Below are 22,065 nucleotides of genomic sequence, written 5' to 3' on the forward strand. Positions count from 1 at the left end.
ACATATTTACATTCAAATATATGTATGTACATGCGAGATAGTACGTAGATTACATAAACACTATTTTGCTTTTTATGCGATTTTTTTTTACATGAACAATTTTTCTTGTTTGTACACCAACAACCAATGCTGTGTTTCACATCCACTGCCGACATTCATACACATACATAATATACATATATGTATGTGTGCACAGGTGCATACAACTATTAAGTGCTCATTTACATGAAAACCACAAATAAAAAAAATATTTGCACAAACACAAGTAGCGATACACGGATGTGCACATATACATATACATACACACACGCGTACTTATAAGGATACAATTTTCAATCAAATTATTTGCCAGACTGGGTAATCGACATATACATACACAGATACATACATATGCAGTTAGGTGGGAGGAATGCTAGCATTTTTTCTGGTGTAGTCCTCGAGACAAAAGCGCAAGGAGTGCACACGCGCACATACAGACATACATACAATAATACATATAAATAAATATTGAACAAGTTTGCGTGTTTGCGTTGATTTCGTATTATGACATTTTTGGGTTAATTTAATTGTTTTTGTTGATATTTATTTATGTTTAGATGCCAAATAATTCTTGAAGTGAATCGCTTTTTCTTCTTGATTTGGGTGTGTTGAAATTTCAAAACGGTTTATTTTAATTTTTTTGGTTTCTATTTGCTTTAATGAGTTCTTATTTTATATAAAGTTTCTTCTTGCTGTTTTGTTTCACTGATTAATTTATTAAGCACTCCGTGGCACTTTGAAAAGGTAGTAGCAGTAACAGCTGATTATCTATTTTTATACAATATTTATTTGGTATCTAATTTGGTTTAAATTACTCTAAACTGCCAATGTTTGTTTACAGATTTTGGCATTGTACAAAAACAAAATACACTGCTCTTGTTGTTTTTTTTTACCTACTGCTACTACCTTTGCGATGTGTCTTGATTAGAGCTGCAATTAGTGGCGCAGTTGCCGTAACCATCGTCGCAACATTGCAGCGTTCATCGATTAGTCATGCCGTAACCATAAACAGCTGATATTGAAGTAGAATTAATGACAACATTTGCATTTTATTATAAAAATTAGGATAATCTTCCACTAAGTCAATTAATTGTTCGTCATTCTTTTGTGAAATTTAATTTTTTATCGCAAATATCAAAAGAAATGTAAATTATTCCACAGCTGCTTACGGTTACGGGGAAACCCCAAAATTCAATAGATACAGTTACAAGACAGTTACAGATACAATTCATACGACTACGGTTATGGTTACGGGGTTATGGTGCGGTACCTATAATCGTTTACAGTGAAGCCCATTTGTTTGATCAGAACAGCTGAATTGTGTCAGCTATGGTTACGATTATGGCTACCGTACGGCACCACTGATTGAAGCTTTGCTCTGATAAATGAGAATACATTTTTTTAAGTTAATATAATTTTCAAAAGTTAGCTGTCACAGAAACAATTACAATAACAAAAAACTCGTAATTTATTTTTAATTTAAATTTTTTGATCGTTTCATTTGATTTCCTTGTAAATTACAACTGTACATTTTGTACATAAAAACAAATTCCATGTTATATACGTACATACATACATGATTACTAAGCAACTAAAACAAAAATGCTGTAAATATGTTTGATTTTTTTCAAATCTTCAATCTTTGATGCTACCATATACTACATATATACATATTTTTTTATACCCAGATTATCTTGTAAAATAGTAAAGAAAACAAAGCAAAAAAAAAAATTAAGATTTATTAATAACAAATCACCGATGTATAAGTGTACAGATAAATATGGATAACCTACTAATTTTTATTTCTGATTTGTCGCATTTGCGCGTTTCTTATGTAAAAAGAAAATATGTAACTAATATTTTTGTATTTCTTATTATCTGTCAAGTTGTTTCTGCTTTAGATTTGTTCCGTTTATTCCACACCAAATTTTATTTGTTTTGTGTGCTCGAATTCGATGCAATTTGATTCGATTTGGCTCGATTCGCTTCGGATTTCCTTGTTTATTGATCATAATTACATCATCCGTTTACCTCACCTCACCTCAACTCACCTGAAGTCACCTCATCTCATCACACTCCACTCCACCCCACCCCACCCCAACTATCTACCTATCCACCTAGCTACCTACATACATACATACATACATACATACATACATACTTACATATTCTTCTGCTACCGCCATAATCACAAGCACCACAATCACCACCATCACTACTTCTACTAAAGTATCTCAGTAACTGTAATTGCTTCGTGAATAAATGGCCGTCAACAAAATCGATGATGAATAAGTTTGATTCCAGTAATTTGGAAATTTTTGTTTGCATTTGAAAAGAAAAAAAAGCGGGCCTTCGTATCCAGAGCGCCTAAATGCTTCTAATTCACACTCACTGAAAAGTGCGCGCGTTTGTGTGTGTGCGTGCGTTTGATGAGACGGCGATCAGGCATTGATCGACTTACTGTTGTTACTGCCATCTGCCTATATACATACATACATACATATATGCATATACGCATCCATGCACAAGAAAGTGTGTGTGTGGCGCATGTGTGCGTTGCGGTGCGGTGCGGTGTGGCGGTGCGTATGCGTAATCGATTGTTACCCCTTAGAGTTCACTGTACTGCAATACTTTACATATTCATATATAGTATACATATACATATATACAATGTATATTAATTTGAATTTAAACCTAATTTAGCAATGAAATCTTGTAATTTCACTAAACATTCATCAAATCATTGAATTCGACGAAGGTACACAATTTAAGGTACAAAGTAATACTGTTATCTATCAATGGCTTAAGTCAAACATAAAAATTGAGAAGTAAAAAGAAAAGAAAAAAAAAACAAAAACAAAAAAGTTCAACAGAATTCGAAAAATAAACGTTTGTTGTGTGTGTCTTGCCCAAAATAAATAATTACATGCATATCTCACACAAGTAAGACAAAAATGACGATTTTAAACCTAAAATGCAATGTTGGGATGGGCTGCCCGGTGACCGCTAGTATTTTTTGTATTCGTATTACGTACTTTTTTATACTTATACTTACTTACATGAATTCATTCATAATGCGATAATTTTTCAATGTTTTCGTAAGTGTTGTTTGTTGTGTATGTTGTTGCTATTTACGTAAATATCTCGTAAGATTTTTTTGTTTCTATCCTTATTTGTACATACATACATATATATTTACATACATACATACATATATACGACATTTGTAACAAATATTTAGTGATATATTATAATTTTGTTGTTGCTGTTGTACACTCTCACATACATAACAACAAAGGAATTGTAGTGTATAGACTGCCAACTAATACCATTGTATTCGTAGTACGTACATAAATACATAATTAGAAGCCATAGTTGTAGTTGTTTGTGTATAGTAAAAAGTTTTGATTGAAAAATTTACAAAAAATCTCAACTTCTTTGTTTTATTTACTTATTTCTAGCGTACATGTGTGTGTGTACATATGTTTCATTTGCTTGTATATATTTCGTTTTTTTCCAATTAATTAAGTTCGTATGTTATATGAATTCCATGAATTTACATACATACATACATACATACATAAAAATGTGCTTGCATAAAAGTTTTAATCTTTTTATAAACAAAATAAGCATTTATTGTTGTTATTGGTGTTTTTGTTGTGATTTAGTCGTAATTCAATGTTCTTGTTGTTGTGAAATTAACTGTTCATATAGAAATTGTATCACAAAAAATGTGTCTACACTCAACAACACTCACACAACCACACGCACACACACACAGACACACACAAACAAATGCATACGAACAATGCATAAACCCATTGCATTGTTTACTACAAATATTAGATTACCATAAAAGCCTTTTTGTGTTAGCAGTAAAAATATAAATGCGCATACATATATGTAAATATAGATATACGTACATTCAATTTAAATACATATATACCTATACATATATATATATTATATAAATCTATATATTTTAATTTTAGTGCGCATTAAAATCTGCCACAGCTCAGTCAACAGACAAGTTTTAAATTATTAAACTTACAATTAGATTCTGTGTGACAGTGTTTTGTTTTTTTGTTGTTGCATTGTCTTACATCGAAATGGTTTTTATTTTATTGCGCAAACAAATTCGTTAGTTATGTCCAGTTTTAGAGGCAAACTCAAATCACACATTGCCAAAAAAGTACTTTTCTTTTTCTTTGGAATTTATTTTTTATATTTCTCAATTCGAAATTTAACAATTTTATTGCGATGAACAAATATTTTGAAAGACTACCTCTGTAGAGCCGCAAACTATGCTTTCGAGGTATATAAATTTCGGTGATATTAATTAGTATTTAAATTATTGTATAAATTTGGCTTGATAAATTTCAATGCAATGCCCTGCGTTATATGGTAGTCCTACCTTTGGATTACCAGCCATATCGCTTACAAACCTACAGCGCTTACGTGTGGGAGTGGCATTTTTTGGAAAAATATTTGATTCTGAAACTATAGGTAATATTTCGGCTAAGAATATTTTAATGCGAAGATTTTTCAAGACACTAAAAACTCGAAAGTTGGTCCTTGCATGCGGATTTGTGACTACTTGTAGGCGTTTTTTTGTTTGAAGTTCATAATGGGCATTGATCTTATACGATACTTATTGGTTGTTACACGCGACCGCACTTGGCTACGGCGGTAATCGCAGTTATTATGCCAGAGAAAGGGCTCTTAGATGAACTGTGTTGTGAGAGCTAGTCTCTATTCGGAACCGCTCAAATTATCTCAATCTATTCGACTTCTTGGCGATGCCAGCGTGGGAAGCAAGCCAATCAGCCAACTCTTTCTCTGATACTTTCCTCCTTTCCTCCTTGACTATCTATCCTCTTTCCAGAGCTCTAAATACAATGGGCTTTTTGGCCTGAGTGTTTTAGGAGCCACCAAACCTCTTGGTGCTCCTTGGGTCGACCAATTCAAATTTCATTTATACCCTGTCAGAGAAACATGCGAATTACTAAATTCCTACAAAGAAATTGGTGCAAGAGACAGCTAATCAGCTATCAAGGCTTAAATCCCAATTACAATTTATTCAAACTAGTTTTACAGTGTAGCGAGAAACTAGAAGTGCTTGGTCATTGGCTTCGAATTACTCTGCTTTTATGCTTCGCACTACGATGCTTTAGCCGAAATAAAGTGGAAGCAATTAACTACATGCACTACAACAAGAAAAACATGGCCGTCGTACAACATCCAGAGGACGAATTACCTGTTACGATGCTCTCGCCTAAGCATCTCACGTATCACTGCACCCTTACAGGTCACTGGAAGGTAGGAGATCATGCAGTCAGGCTTAACCTTCTTTTCAATCCCATCTGCAGAAGCTGTCTAGCTGTGAAAGTCCATGTCTAGCTAGAGCAAGACTTCGCTCTTTCGGTAAGCCTTTCTTACAGAAATAGATCTCACAAATGATAGAAAAGGTTTTTCCTAATAGCGATCGCCTCTCGTTATCAATGGCAATCCTCCGAGTATATTTGTGCCTCGAAAAATCTCCTCATAAAGAATCATCTGTCGTTCGAAATCGGCTTAAAAGTGCATGTCTCTCCATTTGTGCAACAGCATCAGAAAACTGGTACTGTGCTTTGCTAAGACTCTTCTGGGCGCTTCATCCAGCCATGTGAAGTTGGCTCATTGGACACAAATTTCCTCTATCCCAACTTTCTTATAATGAAGCGTGCAAAGTTATCGATCGCGTCGGGACTATCCCATTATTCTCCCTGTTGCAACTCTTTAGGAAATGATAACCCTTTGCAAAACAGGAATTCTTTCAAAATCACCACATCATAAGAAATAAAGCTTTTTAAATTCTCCATTAATGCAACGATCTCGGATTGCCTCAATTACCCTAACATGTCCTGGCTTAAGCGGTATGTCAGGATGTATTCCATGTCATACTAGTTCTGGGCATAGCGAAACAAAGTCTTGAGTAAATTTTTGCTCGCAAGCAGTCTATTTCGAAAATGAAATGTTTTTTCTACAAGTTTTGCTTTTCCTCCACTTTTAAGCCAAATTTCTAGCTAGAGCTAGCAACCCAATGCCTTGTTAAGGGAGCCGATTTGTCAAGAGGGAACGCAAAAGCAGCTTACTAAGCAAACCTTTTATTAATGAAACATGACAGATAACATTTAAAGCGTTCTTGTTTTTGTATTAGACATTTGAAACGAACGAGCAAACTAAAAAGAAAAAAAAAAATGTCTCTATTAGGCTGTTTATTGAAAAAACTAAAGTGTTAGTCTGCAACTTTTTTAACATTTAGCAACAGTAGCTTATCTAAACTAAAGAAAAAATTTAATTTTTAAATTTTATGTAGGAGGAGTTATAATTATTTGAACCTGGTCCAGAATATGTAAAATTTATGAATGGAGATAAATTTAATCCGACAATTAAACCGCAAAGCCTGAAAAAGTGAAGATGTGCCTGATGTGAAGTTGAAGGTGTAAATTCGTTTCATTAATAAACCGAGTACAGTTTTTGTTACAATATTTGTCCAAAATGCCCACCATTTGTTTGTAATTGATTGCCATGAATTGAAAAATCTGTGCGTCCTCCCAATACTTGCAATGTCTTCTAGACTTATTCGGAGACTTATCTTTTAAGATAGCCAAGCTGCAATTCAAGCACTGCATTCAGATACAACAACCTTTAACCTGCCGGCACAAAGCAGAAAAAGCCTTACCACCCTGAGGGGAACAACAACATGCAAAGTAATCAGAAGTTATGGCCCTCCTACAACCACAAACCAACCTCAATACTGACAAAAATGAAACAAAAGGATGCATGCAAGTTCACGGCGGTGATAACTGACTTCTGGCCTATCAGAGGACAAGCAGCCAAAATGGGCTTCCCTATCAACACACCCTGCAAGGGTGAAGTATGCAACCAGAGAAAAAGGAAACGATTTTCCACTTCCTCTGTGAATGCTCTGCCCTATGGAAAGAGAGAATTTCATCCCTGGGCGCAAACCACTGTTCGAGAGCCTCGAACAACTGTCTGACTTCGAGGTGCTTAAACTATACCGACTAGATATAGTTACTCTGTAAATAACTGTTAAACAAGTTGGTAACGAGGATGTGACAACAAAATGGTGTGGAAGCGCTAGTTGGATTCCGGTAAATCGCCACTTTAACGAGTCAACCAATCATTGCCATCTGTTTTGTGGCTCTTTGAATCTATCCTTGGTCTTGCTTGACCTCTTCTGCTATGACCTTAATTTGTTCTAAACACATCGTGCAACTTTTGCTTTAACGTTCTTCACAAGTTGTAGTCCAACGTGGTAAGATCTGGTGAACGTGGTGGCTGGGCTATTGTACCACCGCTTCTTATCCATGGTGCCTATCGACTATTTAAATGTTCCCTTAGAGTTCTAGCAAAATGCACCGGAGCGCGATATGCGAGGTGTGTTCAAAAAGTATAGCGAATTTTGTGTTTTTTCAAAAATTATTTATTTATTTTTTAATATCTATTTTGTCCCCTTCAAAGTAATCTCCATGAGATATTATGCACTTGGGCCAACGCTTTTTCCAATCTTCGAAGCACTTCAAAAAATCATTTTTTTATCTTGTTCTGCTCCTTACTCGATGCCGTCTTTATCGCGTCATCCTTTCATGGGCCTCTTCAGTTTCGGGAACAAGAAAAACCCACAGGGGGCAGATCTTGGGAATACGGTGGCTGTGGCATCATTAGTTTGTTGTTTTTGGCCAAAAAGTTGCGCACAAGCAACAATGTGTGAGCAGGGGCGTTATTGTGATGTAAGAGCCAATTTTTGTGCTTCCAAACTGCGCATAACTTGCAGGTAATATTCCTTATTGGCCGTTTTGCCCTTTGGCAAAAACTCATGATGCACTACTATCGAAGAAAACGGTAAGCAAAACTTTTACATTCGACCGAACTTGGCGCGCTTTTTTCGGTCTTGGTACGTGCGGTAGCTTCCATTGAGATGATTGAGCTTTGGTTTCCACGTCATAACCATAAACCCACGATTCGTCACCAGTTATGACCCTCTGGAGCAAATTTGGGTCGTTTTGAGCAGTTTTGGTACGAACGATTTGGTATGAATTTTTGAAAAAATCGAATGGCACGAGCCAATCGATATGTCTAGCACCTCAGCAACTTCTCTAACGGTGATTCGACGTTTGGCCAATACCATTTTTTTCACTTCATCAATTTTTTCGTCTGTTGGTGAAATGCTCAGGCGTCCGGCACGCTTTTCGTCGTTCTCATCTTCTCGACCTTCTGAGAACATTTTGTACCACCGATAAACGTTGCTTTGGTCCAAAGTAGCTTCTCCGTATGACACAGTCCACCTTCGGAATGCATCCGTGCATTTAATTTCGTTTTTCACACAAAATTTGGTACAGGTTCCTTGATCCATCTTTTTGAATAGGAAAAATCGAAGACGAGCCGAACTCGTCGGCATGAGTGAGAGACATGAGTGCCAACATATCGCCACAAAAAAATCGAAATTTGAATATACGTAACCTGCGAAAATTCAAAATTCCCGATACTTTTTGAACACACTTCATATCTGCAAGTATGGTGGCTTGAATATGACCTGTTATAATTGGCGCTTACACCCTTTTTGGGTCTTTGGCCGAGCGCCTCCTCTTATATGTGGCGTGCGTCTTGATTGTTGATGTTTTAAATTATAAAAAATTTATTTCGAAGGCTAATTTGATTGGCTCGCTGATAAAAACCACAAGCCTTAATCAACTTTGTAAAGCAAGTTCAAGTTTAAACAACAGTAGCTGCTAAAATAGTAAATATAAAATCTACAATTTGAAGTCGTTCTCTAGATTAGATAACCTACTATTGCTAAAGGTCAAAACTTTGTAGGTTGTCACTTTTTTTCAATAAAGAGTCTAATGAAACAACATTTTTTAATTTTAATTTTTATTCTAATTTTTTACTTTTCCCGTTCGTTTTAAATGTCTAATATGAAAACAAAAACGGTTTGAATGTTATCTACTCGATCATTTTATTGGCTCTCGAATGAATTTATCTTCCTAAAGGTAAGATATAATAAAAACATCAAAAGATATAATCTTTTTAAGGCACTCCTTCGTAGTGAGGCAAGATAAAAATGAAAATGCCTACAAACCTACGGCGTTCGAGGGTTGGACTCTTGCATTTTGGTCTCCTTGATAATGAAATGAACCTCAGAATGCGACCATAAAATCGTTGCAGTCGGTAACAAAAGACCCTGTATTTGAAACTACCTTTCTTAATTTTAGTATTCTCTTCATTTTTTTAAACTTTTTTTTTACATGCATAAGTATTTGTATGATAGTTAAATAGTTTGGTGATGTGCTTTTTCTACACATGCATACATACACACACGGAATACATGCGTAATAAACACATATCTACATATTATAAGTGAATGCAATTATTAGCTAATTTAGCTACTTTTTCGTTCTATTAATTTATCATAACAAAAGTGTTCACAGAATTTGTGTACTTTCTATTATTTAAAATGAGATGCTGAATAAAGTAAGTTAGTAAAGAAATACAGAGAGGAGGACCCTTCATTAAGAAACAAATGAAAAAAAAAATTAACCCATTTAATTAAATTAAGTTTCTTTAAGATTTTATGTATGTATATATTTTTTATTTCACCACTGCACCTGAGAGTTAAGTTATTGAATCTATACGTGTACGAGTATATGCCACTCTTGCACACAGTAAAAATAAAATCGGAGGTAGTAATTTCTACTTCAACATATTCGTTGCTTGTTAAGAAAGCGTTCCATTTTCCTCAATCAGGCAACATATTTTATTTCATTTGATATATTTGGTACACACCAATTGTTCTGTAAGCGTTGCATCTTGCGGTCCAGCATAGCCATCCTCTTCTAATGTGGATTCAAAGCACCGCAGATATGATAAACATATCAAAGCTTGTCCCAACCATATAATCATTTATGCAAGCGATTTTAAAATGGTAGCCTTTCGATTGGCATCGGTGATCTACATACTTCGGCAATATGTTGCTCCATATTCAGAATTTTTCTCTTACTTATGCTCAACATTTGAGCTACATATGTACATGCATCTGAGGGCAATTTGAGAGAAAAATTAATGAGCTTTTATTATGAACACAATTTAATAACACTTTACGAATTTTCCCCGCAACATTACTTTATTATATATTTATAAAATCATTCCATAAAATTTCCATTAGATGCAATAACCTCCTCGGACTTGGTCCTGAAACGATTACATGCCCAATTTAAATGCTCCTTATTCATATTGACCAAATCGGCATTAATTGCAGCATTCAGAAAAGAAATAGTGTTATGAGGATGCTTATTGGTTTCACGTCCATACTTAGTAATGCAGGATTAAGGATTGGAACATATAGCCATCTGCCATTTCTGCGGTTGGTCAAAATGTTTTTTGTAAACGAAAATCCACAACATCTCAGGCGCTTTAAGATTTTAATTTTGTTTAGAAGGCGTTTTGATCGAATAACTCGCCATTTTCGTGTTTTTTCCGACATAAACTGTCGTTTACGCATAACGTAGGATTTTTTTTCGATCTATAATAATGAATAACTTGAAGGATAAGACCTTCAAAAACATTAAGCTCCCTCGTAAGGGAGGGTCGTCCCCCATGAACGCTTGTACTTTTTGAAGGAAATGCTGTCGATCGAACAGTGTCAGAACATTCCTCGTGTTTTTTGCGTTTACGGTTTGCAACGTTTAAACGCCGCTTCAAATGGTCAAGAGGCTTTACGTCTTGTCATAACTAATTTGATCTTAATTGCCACAATGTAGGCTGAGAGATTTCCAATTACCTTGTTTTGGAAGGCAAAAAATAACTTAATCGTGTGCCTGTTTTAAATGCCTTATGGCTCTAACGAAAACCTCGCTATTATTTACTTATAGTTTTAGAAAATAATTAAAGTCCATTTGAAATCCAGCTACATGCGCTTCATTTTGATGATACGTCCCCCCAAGGGTGATAGATTACAAGGTTGCGCCATCCGAAGCAAAATTGTGAGAGTAACTTCGGCTGTCAAGTCGGCAACAGAATTCTGCCCGTTCGTTTCACAAGTATAGATAACTTAGGTATCGTCGATATTTGTGCCTCGAAATAGGCCAGTTCCTCATCTTCTTAATTTTACTGTGTGTATTGAGGTCATGGAATTATGATCATTTTCTTAATTATTTATTTTCAAAGCTTTATTTATTATATAATATATTTATTGTAATTTAACATAAAAATATGAACATTTGAATTAAATATAGTTTAATTATGTGTAATATTTGTTTTGCAGTAAAGATTGGAGAAAAGCTGCATGTCGTGTGAAACCTAGCTTCGATACCCGAACAAAGCGAAGAAAAGGATCAATATTTTTATTTTAATCAAAAAAAATTCACAAATAAAATAAGAATATATCAGCTTTCAAAGATAATAATTAAATTCACCGGGGAATATTGCCATTTGTTTCACTGTACTTCACTTTAATAACGTTGCTATTGGAAGAATTATTTCCTAGTTCAACATTGCAACAGTACTTTTCCAAATATTTTATAAATACAGATGAGGACTGTGTGGTAAATCGGGAAATAACTAAAATCAGAGCTTTTTAGAGCTTGCACAACTGCTCTTGGTGGTTGGTTGGGTGTAGAGCTTCTCTACCTACTACCTAGGAATCAATTAGTGCAGAAGGCGCTATTTTGTGGAACTTCTCGTTGATCATGATACTGAAACCTAATTGATTATTCCATGATGGTGATTTCATAAATTTATTGGTATTATCTATTGTGGCTCGCGATTAGTTCCTTAGCCATCACATTACCTACTTCCCAAGCATCTTATATGTAACGGATGCTAGAGTTGGTCGTTCGCGCAGGAAATGTATTACAATTTCCTCTATCCTCGTAATCTCGAGGCCACAGCTGTGACAGGCGGTTCTATGCTATCAGAACAACTTGGATTTATATCCGGCCAAGGACTCTCACTCCAGTAGCACATGTATGGGGGTTCAACAGCTTCTCTTATAAGGTAGTCTGATTAATCATATTTTAAATACGTGAGTTCTTCCTGAATTTAGCAGATCCACTACTTTCTTTTTAAAGCAATTTAGCCAGAGCTCTTTTGTCATTCTGCACGTATCTTTTTCTGATAGTTTTTTTCACAGGGTTTAAGATAAAACCTTTCAAATGTTGGCCGTAACTGCGCCGTTATTCGGCCATCCGTAAACACCAATATTTAATGTCTCGCTGGAGGACTTCTGTCGGTATCTCGTGGTAACTTTAGTAATGTTGTAACTTTAGACTTTCCATACCCCTACAAATAAAAGTCCATGGTGTGATATCACGAGATCTTCGTAGCCAATCACCTGGCCCGCGATGAGAAATAAATTGCTTACCGAAACGACGACGCAGTAAATCCATTGTTTCACGAACTGAATGCAAGTAGTGCAGTCTTGTTGAAACCAAATGTTGTTGAGGTTACGGGCTTCAATTTCCGGTATTAAAAAGTTATTTATCTTGGCGCGATAGCGTTCACCATTCACTGTTACGACTGCGATGATTACTCCAGCTCATAGGCAGCACCAAACGGTTGTATTCAATGGATATAATGGCTACTCTTTAATGGCTTTGGGTTGCTCTTCAGCCCAAATATGGCAATTTTGCTTATGGGCCTTATCACTGTATACCATAAGTTGGCCTGAGCTCGCCATGAACACTTTTGAGAGAGGCGTTGATTTTCGTAATACAATGGTACGATTTGTAAAGTCTGTTGAGGCGTCTTTCCATGATGAAATGCCATTGAACACTGAACAAAAATTTGTATTTAATTTAACAGTAGTCAGGCGCGATCTGTCAAAAGAACTCTATTGGAAAAAGTACTTTCAATCTGATCACCCATTAGTTCGAATGTCATCCCAGTGTTTTAGTCAATTCGTCCGTCATCGATTCCGCGGATGTCGCTAAGCGGGAGAGGCTACACAAAAGATACTACCGTTGACTGAGATATTGAATTAAATTCTAAATTGCGCTCTTTGACTAGTTTAGTTCTGGTAAAGCACGATGCTTAACGTTAGTAGCACCCCAGACTGGCAGAATATATTAGCGTTGTCAGTTGTTTTCCTCTGCAGGTTTGGCACTACAGCTTGGACAATGCCCAACATCACATTCCGTCTTAGATTCACCAGTGTAGATAGAGGTTGACTTGTCAACAGCCCGATCTGTTTACTCTTGCCCGAAGGCCCTCGCTTTCAGCAGTCCTAACCTTCAAGTCTAACACTTTAGGGAGCTCCGATCTTTATTTCTATGCGTAAAAGCGGTGTGAATTAGTTTTTATTTATTATTATTAGTATCATTATTACATATCATATTTATTATTTATCGTATTTTCATTTGCACTAGCATCGTAATTATAAATTAGAAAAAAACTAGGCATTGTTGTTTCATTGGGGATTCGAGCAAATGCAACAATTTATTTTTCTTATTTTTGGCACAAATTTTTAATTTTTGTTTCACCCATATTTTCCGTTAATATCAAATATTTAATTAATCACAAATATTTTTATCTACGCTTAAATGTTGAACTTTATAAAAATTCATTGCCTGCCGTTTGCTCGAACCCGAAAGTCTTCCATACATACCTACATACAAGTAATATTGTACGAGTATATTATTTCTATTTTTTATAAGTTTTCAAACGTAGTTCATTTGTTTCATAACTACCTAATGAGTTTCGTACTTACATAGTGTGTGTGCTTCTTACTAACTCCTTTTGCATTTGAAAATACTTGTCTTGTTGTGTAATTGCGTGAAAAAATGTGCATTAATCGCTCCACTTTGTTGTGGTTTTCCAAAAATTATGTCCCCCAGATTTTTGCAAGGGCCGTGAAACGTTACAAAATCTCTGCGATCAAATACCAGGTGATGCTTTGTTATATTCGCTATTTCGCGAGAGTGCCGAGCCGGTGAAGTGTCCGTTGAAGGGTAAGTTGCAATTTCAGTGTACATTTCCCGGTTATCATAGATTATCATATTATAGATTTTATAGACATTTTTTAATCTACAAGGTGAAGTCCAAAATAAACAAGACTGGCGTCACAAAAATGTTTTTGATGGCTCCATCTTTTTAATGAGTTAGTGCGTTGGAAGTTTCATCCCTAGCTGACTTCCAAGCTTGAGGACATTCGGTTCAGTGGAAGCAAAGTTATTGCGTCTAAAGTGTCAGTATGTTTGTGTCATCGATACAAAAATGAGTTTCGAACAGAGAGCTAATATCAAATTTTGTTTCATAATCGGTAAAACGTTTACCGAAACTTTTATATTGATGAAAAAAGTTTATGGCGATGATTGTCTATCTCGTGCCAGAGTTCATGAGTGAACATTTCAAATATGGTTGTGAGGACATAAATGAGAATGAATATACGGGCCACCCAAAATTTGTAATCACCGAAAACTCCATCGAAATTATTCGTAAATTTGTCAAAAATTAAAAATCATCGTTGAAATTCATGGAATCGGAGTTGAATATTTCCAAGACATCGATTTATCGCATTTTAACTGATCATTTGGGCTTACGAAAGGTCTGTGCACGTTTCATTCCGCACAAGTAAACTGAGGACCAAAAATAACTCAGAAATCAAAATTCGAAAGACCTTATTAAAGAGGTGAGAAAAGACGAAAAGTTCCTTTACAACATTGTAAGTGGTGATGAGACGCGGTGTTTCCAACATGAAAATGAAACTAAGCAACAAAGTGCCGAAGACGAGGCCTCAGACGAGCCATTACCGAAAAAATCGCGTTTGGAGAAGTCAAAAATCAAGTCGATGCTCATTTCTTTTACGATTCCAAGAGAGTTCGTACCAACGGACCAAACCGTCAATGCAATTTTCTATCTTGGCGTTTTGAAAGGTTTGTTTCATCGCAATCGTCGAATTCGTCCTGAATACCGCTAATGCACCATCTCATCGATCCACTATTGTGACTGATTTTTCCACTAGAAATCGTATTTTAACCATCAATCACTCACTATATTTGCCTGGTATGGCTCCTTGTGACTTCTACCTATTCGGAGAATTGCTTTTGGCCAAGAAAGGAAAACGTTTTGCGTCCTGAGGGACATTCCGCTCAATGACCTGAAACACTCTTTCGAAAAGCTTTTAGATCGCGCGAAACAGTGTATTGAGGCCAGGAAGGACTATTTTGAATAAACTCGAAATTATCAGAACAAAGCTCCTGTCGTTTCTAGTTTAGCTCAGTCTCGTTTGTTTTGGACTTCACCTTGTATTTAGATGCATGTACGTATGCGCCTTTATTAAATTTTTTGTTTACATTCAACATTTTCAGGACCTTTCATTTTCACATATAATCGTGGGCATGGTGAATGTAAGAGCCCTGTTTCAAATATTGAAAGCTGTACCGAGGACAGTCGTTTATTGCTTAGTTTTCAAGCTTGTCCTGATGTGCAAGGCACCGAGAGCACAGGTACAAAAACTAACTAACTAAATATTAAAAAAAAAAAATCAAGGATCAACTTGACCTGAGTCTATATTTTATAAATTTGCAATAAATTTTGTTTCTTTCTATAGTTGAAGAACTAACTTGTTTGGCCACTTGGAAAGACGGAAACTCAAGATATCTCGTTGGGTTGGTTTCACACCATCATGCAATATCAAATGAGGAGCGTTATCGTTGCTTCGTCTATGAGAAAATTTCTCCGCTAATGGGTAAGTTTAATATGCAAATTTAGAATGGGCATATGGGTATAGACTTCTAACCATAAGGTATAACCTCCCCAAGTAGCACTAAAGCGCCGTTTTGATGCCATTATGAGACCTTCAATGGGCAGATATCTACATTCAACCAGAGCTGTTGATGTAATGGAGAAGATTGATGGAATTTAGGTTGGATCCAGGCTATCGACGAAGGGAGCCCCCAGTGACTTCATTCATATATCTGCCAAAGCCGGACATTTTCAGAGAAAGTGCTCCCTCCGTGAAAGGTCTCCGCTGCTTTTGCAACGGGGATAAATGGTCAATCTAGCTTTTTCGCGTGTGTATCGATCGTTCAATGATCGGTAAGCACAGCTATAAGTTCGGAAATTAAATGGCGTGGAGTCCCTGTCTGCGTCCTGCGTTTGTTGTACCGCGGCCAAAGGGTTTTGGAAATAGCATACAAAGAAATGGGCTCCATCTGATCTGTGCCTTACTAAGAAATAAGCTGAGTGATTCCCCTTTAAAAAACAGTTAGTGGGATGCTGAAGGCCGGGTGGGAGAAACTAATTCAGTCAACCATTCCTGGCAAGCTCATCAGCAAGTTGATTTCCCTCTTGTCCGTATGTCCTGGAACCCAGATCGGAGAAATGTTACCTGCACACCCAAGAGATTTGACCTCCTCCTTACAGCAATTGACCAATTTGGATCTGCACCATGGCAACGTCCGAGCCTTGATTACAGCTTGACTATAGGAAACAAATTGTTAAAAATTGTTGTGTGCAAAACACGAGCATCATTCGACAGTTTTAAGGAAGATAGAGGTACCAGCATCGGTACAGATTTTCCCCTCCGCGTACTTGGAATTATTACCCAGCCTCAAAACTCTCAAAATCCAGTTTGCGGATAGCATTTTGCAAGCTCTTGCATTTTGGGCAAAAAAAAGTTGGATATCATTTCACGGTAGCGCTCACCATTCACAGTTACGTTACGATTCGCAGCATCTTTGAAGAAGTACGGTCCAATGATTCCTCCAGCCCATACACCGCACCAAACTGTGACCTTTTCTGGATACATTGGTAGCTCTTGCAATTCTTCTGGCTGATCTTCACTCCAAAATCGACAATTCTGTTTATTTACGTACCCATTGATCCAAAAATGAGCTTCGTCGTTGAACACAATTTTTTGATAAAAAAGTGGATCTTCGGTCAAATTTGCAATAGCCCACTCACCAAAATTCTGCGTTGCGGTCACACCTAAATCCTTTCGCAAAATTTTCCACGTTCTTGAGTAACAGAGGCCCAATTGCTGCGAACGGCGACGAACCGATAATTGATGGTCATCATTAACACTGGCCGATCAGCTGCGATATTTTCTTCAGTTCGCACTCTACGTAAGCGTGTTGGTGGTTTGATGTCCAATAATGTGAATTTAGTTCTAAATTTAGTTACAATAGCTCGAATAGCCGCTTCAGTGGGTCCATTAAACTGACCACAAAATGGAAGAAGTGCGCGATAAACTTTCTTAACGGAACACGCATTTTAATAATGAAATTCAATTGCGTTGTTCGTTTGTAAGACAATTTATGGTTAAATTATAGACCAAACTGAAGATGTTTGACAGTGAAACAGAACACGAAACGTGCGTCAGCAGTTTAAACCAACTGTTTAAAAAGATAATAGCTAAAAAAATACCCTTTATTATAGCCCGTCCAAAGAGCTTTCCATTAAACCATTAAAATTGGCAGAACAACTACGTTGTACATCCAAAGGACGACCTGTGGTTTAAGTCCCATTTTTTACCGAACATAAATTTGCAGGAGTAGAAAGCTTCTTTACCCGATTTTCAATGTGTAGCTTCCAATGGAGTTAGGATTTCATGGAATTCATGTATAAATTGGAACAACATTTTTATAAATTTGTTTAACTCGACATCTGAATAATCATTTTTCAAAAACTTATCACTTCGGGTTTGAAGCAGCCCCTTGTCTGGTCAAGATAAAGTCGGTTATAAATAAGTTAAAACACACTTTAGTTGCTATATTCTTTTGCATCCGACCTACACGCGAAATCGGTTATATTTTACGTTTACTTACATTTTTAATTCCTACAAGATTTCCTAGTCCTCCTTTTAAAATCTCTTTTTCTTTTAGGTGGTCCTAGCATCGTAAGCTCAAAGGACGCTGAATACAAATTGGCACAATCGGGCGATGCTACTTGCAATGGCTTAGATAGCGCAGAGGTAATTAAGAGATTGCAAATACGTTCTTATTGATGGCACACGTTTTCTTATGATTTTAGGTTGGTTCCCGTATAATGTCGCTGAGAAAGCCACCGGTGACTGAACGTTGCGACTTTCCGGCGTGGTTCAAAGGGCCGCGACATTGGCATGTTTTAATGGGCAACGCTGTCTATAATTATCATCCAAAGTAAGTATGGGTGAACTCTAGAACCCATCAATTAAAGCTTTGGCTTATTTGTAAACCAAATTAGATGTAAGCATCCAATTTGTTGGACTTGGTCAAAAATTAATATTTCTTTGTCGCTATTATCTCTTTTACTGGTTTAGAAATAAATGTTGATTTCAAAATTAACCACTATTCTCACCTCAACAAATTCAGTGTTAGTGTAGTTTGCCGTTTTGTTGTTCTTACCTGCATTTAATTACACTTTATTCTCGTTTAATTTTTCAATAATTTATGTCTCGTTCTCCAATCAGTGATGGCTCCGTACATATTATTAAGCCCAACGGTTTCATGGAGACTCGAGCACTCTGCGAGCAGATTAACAAGCAAACTTCCACTGAAATGATGGCTGTGGTGCACTATACAACTGGATGGTAAGCAATAATTGAAGAAAATTGTAGCTCATGAAATAGAGAGGATTTTAAATGAGTATTTCGTGTTTTTCATTGCAGTCAATCGGGCTTTATGTGCATGATGTTCTATCGTCGCGATACGCATGTCATTGAAATACAAACTGGCAAGCAGGCCTCGCGGCTCGAGGATGCATGCGCCCCAGATCATTTCGATGTAAATCGCATGCCATATATCACGTTGCTTGGTAAGTGGAAGAGCCAGGTGTTGTATGAGTATGTTTTTCTAAATACATATTTCAAAAAATATAATTAAATATTATTATTATATTTTCTATTAATATTAATATTGATATACCTAAATTACTTGCATTGCTTCTGCACCTGGAATACTTCTGTTTGCACAGTTTCTGGCTTTAATTTTGCATCAGCTATGTGTTTTCGGGGGAAGAGATGCAGAAGCGATGTTTTCTTCTACTTAAATATTTTAATAAATCTCTCCTATGATGCGCAAATGCTGTACAAATATTAGTTTAGAGAAAAATAAATCCACTAAATTAATTTTTTATCTACGCAAATGGTTTAACCCGCACATGGTGTCCCACGGAGGGTTAACTGTTTTATGGTCTACAGGGTCCGGCACAATAATCGGAGTGCGCCCATCTGTGGTTATAGCGGCCCAAACCATTACCTGTGGCGGGTGTTGTCTCCTGGTAGCCAATCGATAACTCAAATTCTCGTATGAACGGCCAGTCAAATAAACCCTATCGTTTTGGGTGCTTACGAATTGCTCAATTTAAAAAAAATTGTCTCGTCAGAAAACACAAAGTTCCGAAATTGACAATTTTCGGCCAAGCGAATCAACTCCTTCACTCTCTCAAGTCTGACTTGTTGCTGCTTTGGTGTGAGATCATGTGCCTTTTGGATCGTGTAAGGCTTGACTTTGAGATCATTTTTCAGTATGCGGCGGATACTACGGTCAGATATTTTCAATTCTTTCGCCATTTGATTGGCACTTCGTCGGGATTTCGCTCAAGTCGCTTCTTCACTTTTTGAAGCATTTCATGTGACGTTGCAGTCTTTTGATAACCACCTCCATGGCATTTCGCGATGGTATCAGTATCATTGTAACGAATAATGGTGCGATAAGTAAAAACTTTATTTACTTTAAGATGCTCGAGCTCACGAGCAGTCGCTGGTTGCGATTTTCCAGCCAAATATAATGCCATCACACTGTTACGCTTAAAATCCATTACTGATTTTCTTTTTTCGCGTTTACTCTCGGAAAAATGCTTCCGCGCGCTTTTAAACAATACTCTGGACTGTTATTTAATCAACTAACAGACAGCACACTTCCAGTGCCAGACCCTGTAATTTATCTATGTATTTATCTAACCCCGTCGCAATTACGTTGACATTTTCAAAATTTGATGTTCCTCTTACGAGTATTTATATTTTCTCGATCATTTACAGCTAGCAACCCAGATCCACAAATTTGTCCGATGGAGGGCTTATACAATTTGCGCGGCGCTATTGGACCACCTTATTTGACCACGCGTCATAAGCGTAATCACAACAACAAAATACATTCTTCCCACGGACATCATCACATACAGAGCGAGTTAGGTAATGCGGCACCTGGTAGCGGTGGTGAGAGCAATGGTCATGAGTATAAAAGGTACGTACTGAAAACGTCTAAATCTGTTCGAGTTCTAATTTTTTCATCAAACGTACATGCTACTTTTTGGTTTAGACATGCAACACTTAGCTTCCGAAATACTGAGAAAACTGAAAAAAGTTCTTGGCATGGGAGTACTCGTGGTTTGCCTGGACGAAGCAGACGTGCTACCTCCTCAACTGTTAACAATAGTTCCGCCAATGTTAGTAGTGGTAGCGCCGCGACTTTGGAGCACTTGAATATACTGGAGAGCAAACTACAGCAACAAAATAATTCAGCAAAACGTGACGAATACGAGTTGCATGGACGGGAAACGGTGCCACTGAAAACGGTTGACTTCCTTCATCCTTCAACTGCAATGGATAATGATTGGCAGCGTCAACGTAATCGGAGAGATGCACCAGGTTGTATAACAAATTACAAAGCGCAGCGACGGCTATGGGTGGGCTGCACTGAACCAGATGTAATCGATGTGAGACCGCTGTGCAACGATGATGGTGATGAAGGTGGGTGAAAATATGTGAAATTTCAGTGCGATAATTCCCTTTTTTCTAATGGGGAAAGGTCATAAAATCATGTTAAGAACATGTTACGAGTACGAGGCAATTGAAAATAAGAAAAATATCCGTAATATCCAGCTAATCCGTATACATCTACATACATAAATATGTAATGAAGATTTTTTACCTGCCAAAAGCCGAATTTGTGAATATTTAGCTTTCCAACTAAAATCTGAAAATTGCGCGCCGGAGCAAGCCCAACAGCAAGCAGAAGTGCACAAAAGACAGTATACCACAAAAAATAAGATCTTTTTTTTTTACAAAAAATTCAATCACTTCCTTACAGATCATATGTGTTCGTGATAGATAATAGTTGTGTTCCATAATACAAAATTTGTAATAGTTAACTTAACTTAACTTAACCAATTAAAATTTGCAATTTATAGACAGTTACGATAAAATGGAAAACTTAACAGAAAAGACGAGAATTTATAAAATAACGTATGGTAATTTTTTTTGTAAAAATTTTCAGTAAAGTTTCTAGTTCGTGATCTGTAGAATTATAGTATTTTTATCCAAAATTTTGCCCCAAATAACCGATTTCGTCTTCAATTCAAAATTATCTTTGATTCTGGATCACTAAAAATTCGCTTAGTTCGAATTCGACATATTCCCGTCACACCACCTCACTTACAGAACTTTCATAAATAATTAAGTAGAAAAAATATAATAAAAAAAAAAATAAATAATTGGCGCGTACACTTCTGTAAGGTGCTTGGCCGAGCTCCTCCTCCTATTTGTGGTGTTGTTGATGTTGTTTCACAAATGGAGGGACCTACAGTTTTAAGCCGACTCCGAACGGCAGATATTTTTATGAGGAGCTTTTTCATGGCAGAAATACACTCGGAGGTTTGCCATTGCCTGCCGAGGGGCGACCGCTATTAGAAAAATGTTTTTATTAATTTTGCTTTCACCGAGATTCGAACCAACGATCTCTCTGTGAATTCCGAATGGTAACACCCACCAACCCATTCGGCTACGGCGGCCACCAGAAAAAATATAATACTTCTCTTATTTTACACTCATTTGTAAGGAAATATAACTTGCAGCATTCCAAAGCCGCTACCGCACTACTAAGTAGAAGGCTTATCCAGCTGCATACATTACCCCACATCTTTAGGGGCCACCTCTGTGGCTTAAGTACGTTGAAAGGCGCCACGTTATTCTATGACAGGAGTTCGGGTAGATCTAGGATGGATAGGTCTTATAGTATCATCCCATCTCACTGTGACGGGTCCTGA

General features: G+C 36.7%; 1 protein-coding gene across 4 annotated transcripts in view; it reads left to right on the top strand.

Annotated features, from left to right (window-relative positions):
• Window positions 1–22,065, top strand: part of LOC128855302 (uncharacterized) — a 91,505-nt gene that overhangs the window by 63,953 nt on the left and 5,487 nt on the right. For 2 of the 4 annotated variants that reach the window (XM_054090087.1, XM_054090088.1), the window contains exons 5-13: window positions 13,935–14,048; window positions 15,408–15,545; window positions 15,650–15,787; window positions 17,925–18,013; window positions 18,073–18,200; window positions 18,491–18,610; window positions 18,689–18,834; window positions 20,060–20,264; window positions 20,340–20,770. In XM_054090087.1, coding sequence (XP_053946062.1) covers window positions 13,935–14,048; window positions 15,408–15,545; window positions 15,650–15,787; window positions 17,925–18,013; window positions 18,073–18,200; window positions 18,491–18,610; window positions 18,689–18,834; window positions 20,060–20,264; window positions 20,340–20,770 — 1,509 coding nt within the window. Of the gene's footprint in view, window positions 1–13,924; window positions 14,049–15,407; window positions 15,546–15,649; window positions 15,788–17,924; window positions 18,014–18,072; window positions 18,201–18,490; window positions 18,611–18,688; window positions 18,835–20,059; window positions 20,265–20,339; window positions 20,771–22,065 lie in introns of all 4 variants that reach the window. The other 2 variants (XM_054090085.1, XM_054090086.1) reach the window with 1 other exon arrangement.

This window comes from Anastrepha ludens, chromosome 2 (genome assembly GCF_028408465.1).
Source record: "Anastrepha ludens isolate Willacy chromosome 2, idAnaLude1.1, whole genome shotgun sequence".
NCBI classification, from domain to species: domain Eukaryota; kingdom Metazoa; phylum Arthropoda; class Insecta; order Diptera; family Tephritidae; genus Anastrepha; species Anastrepha ludens.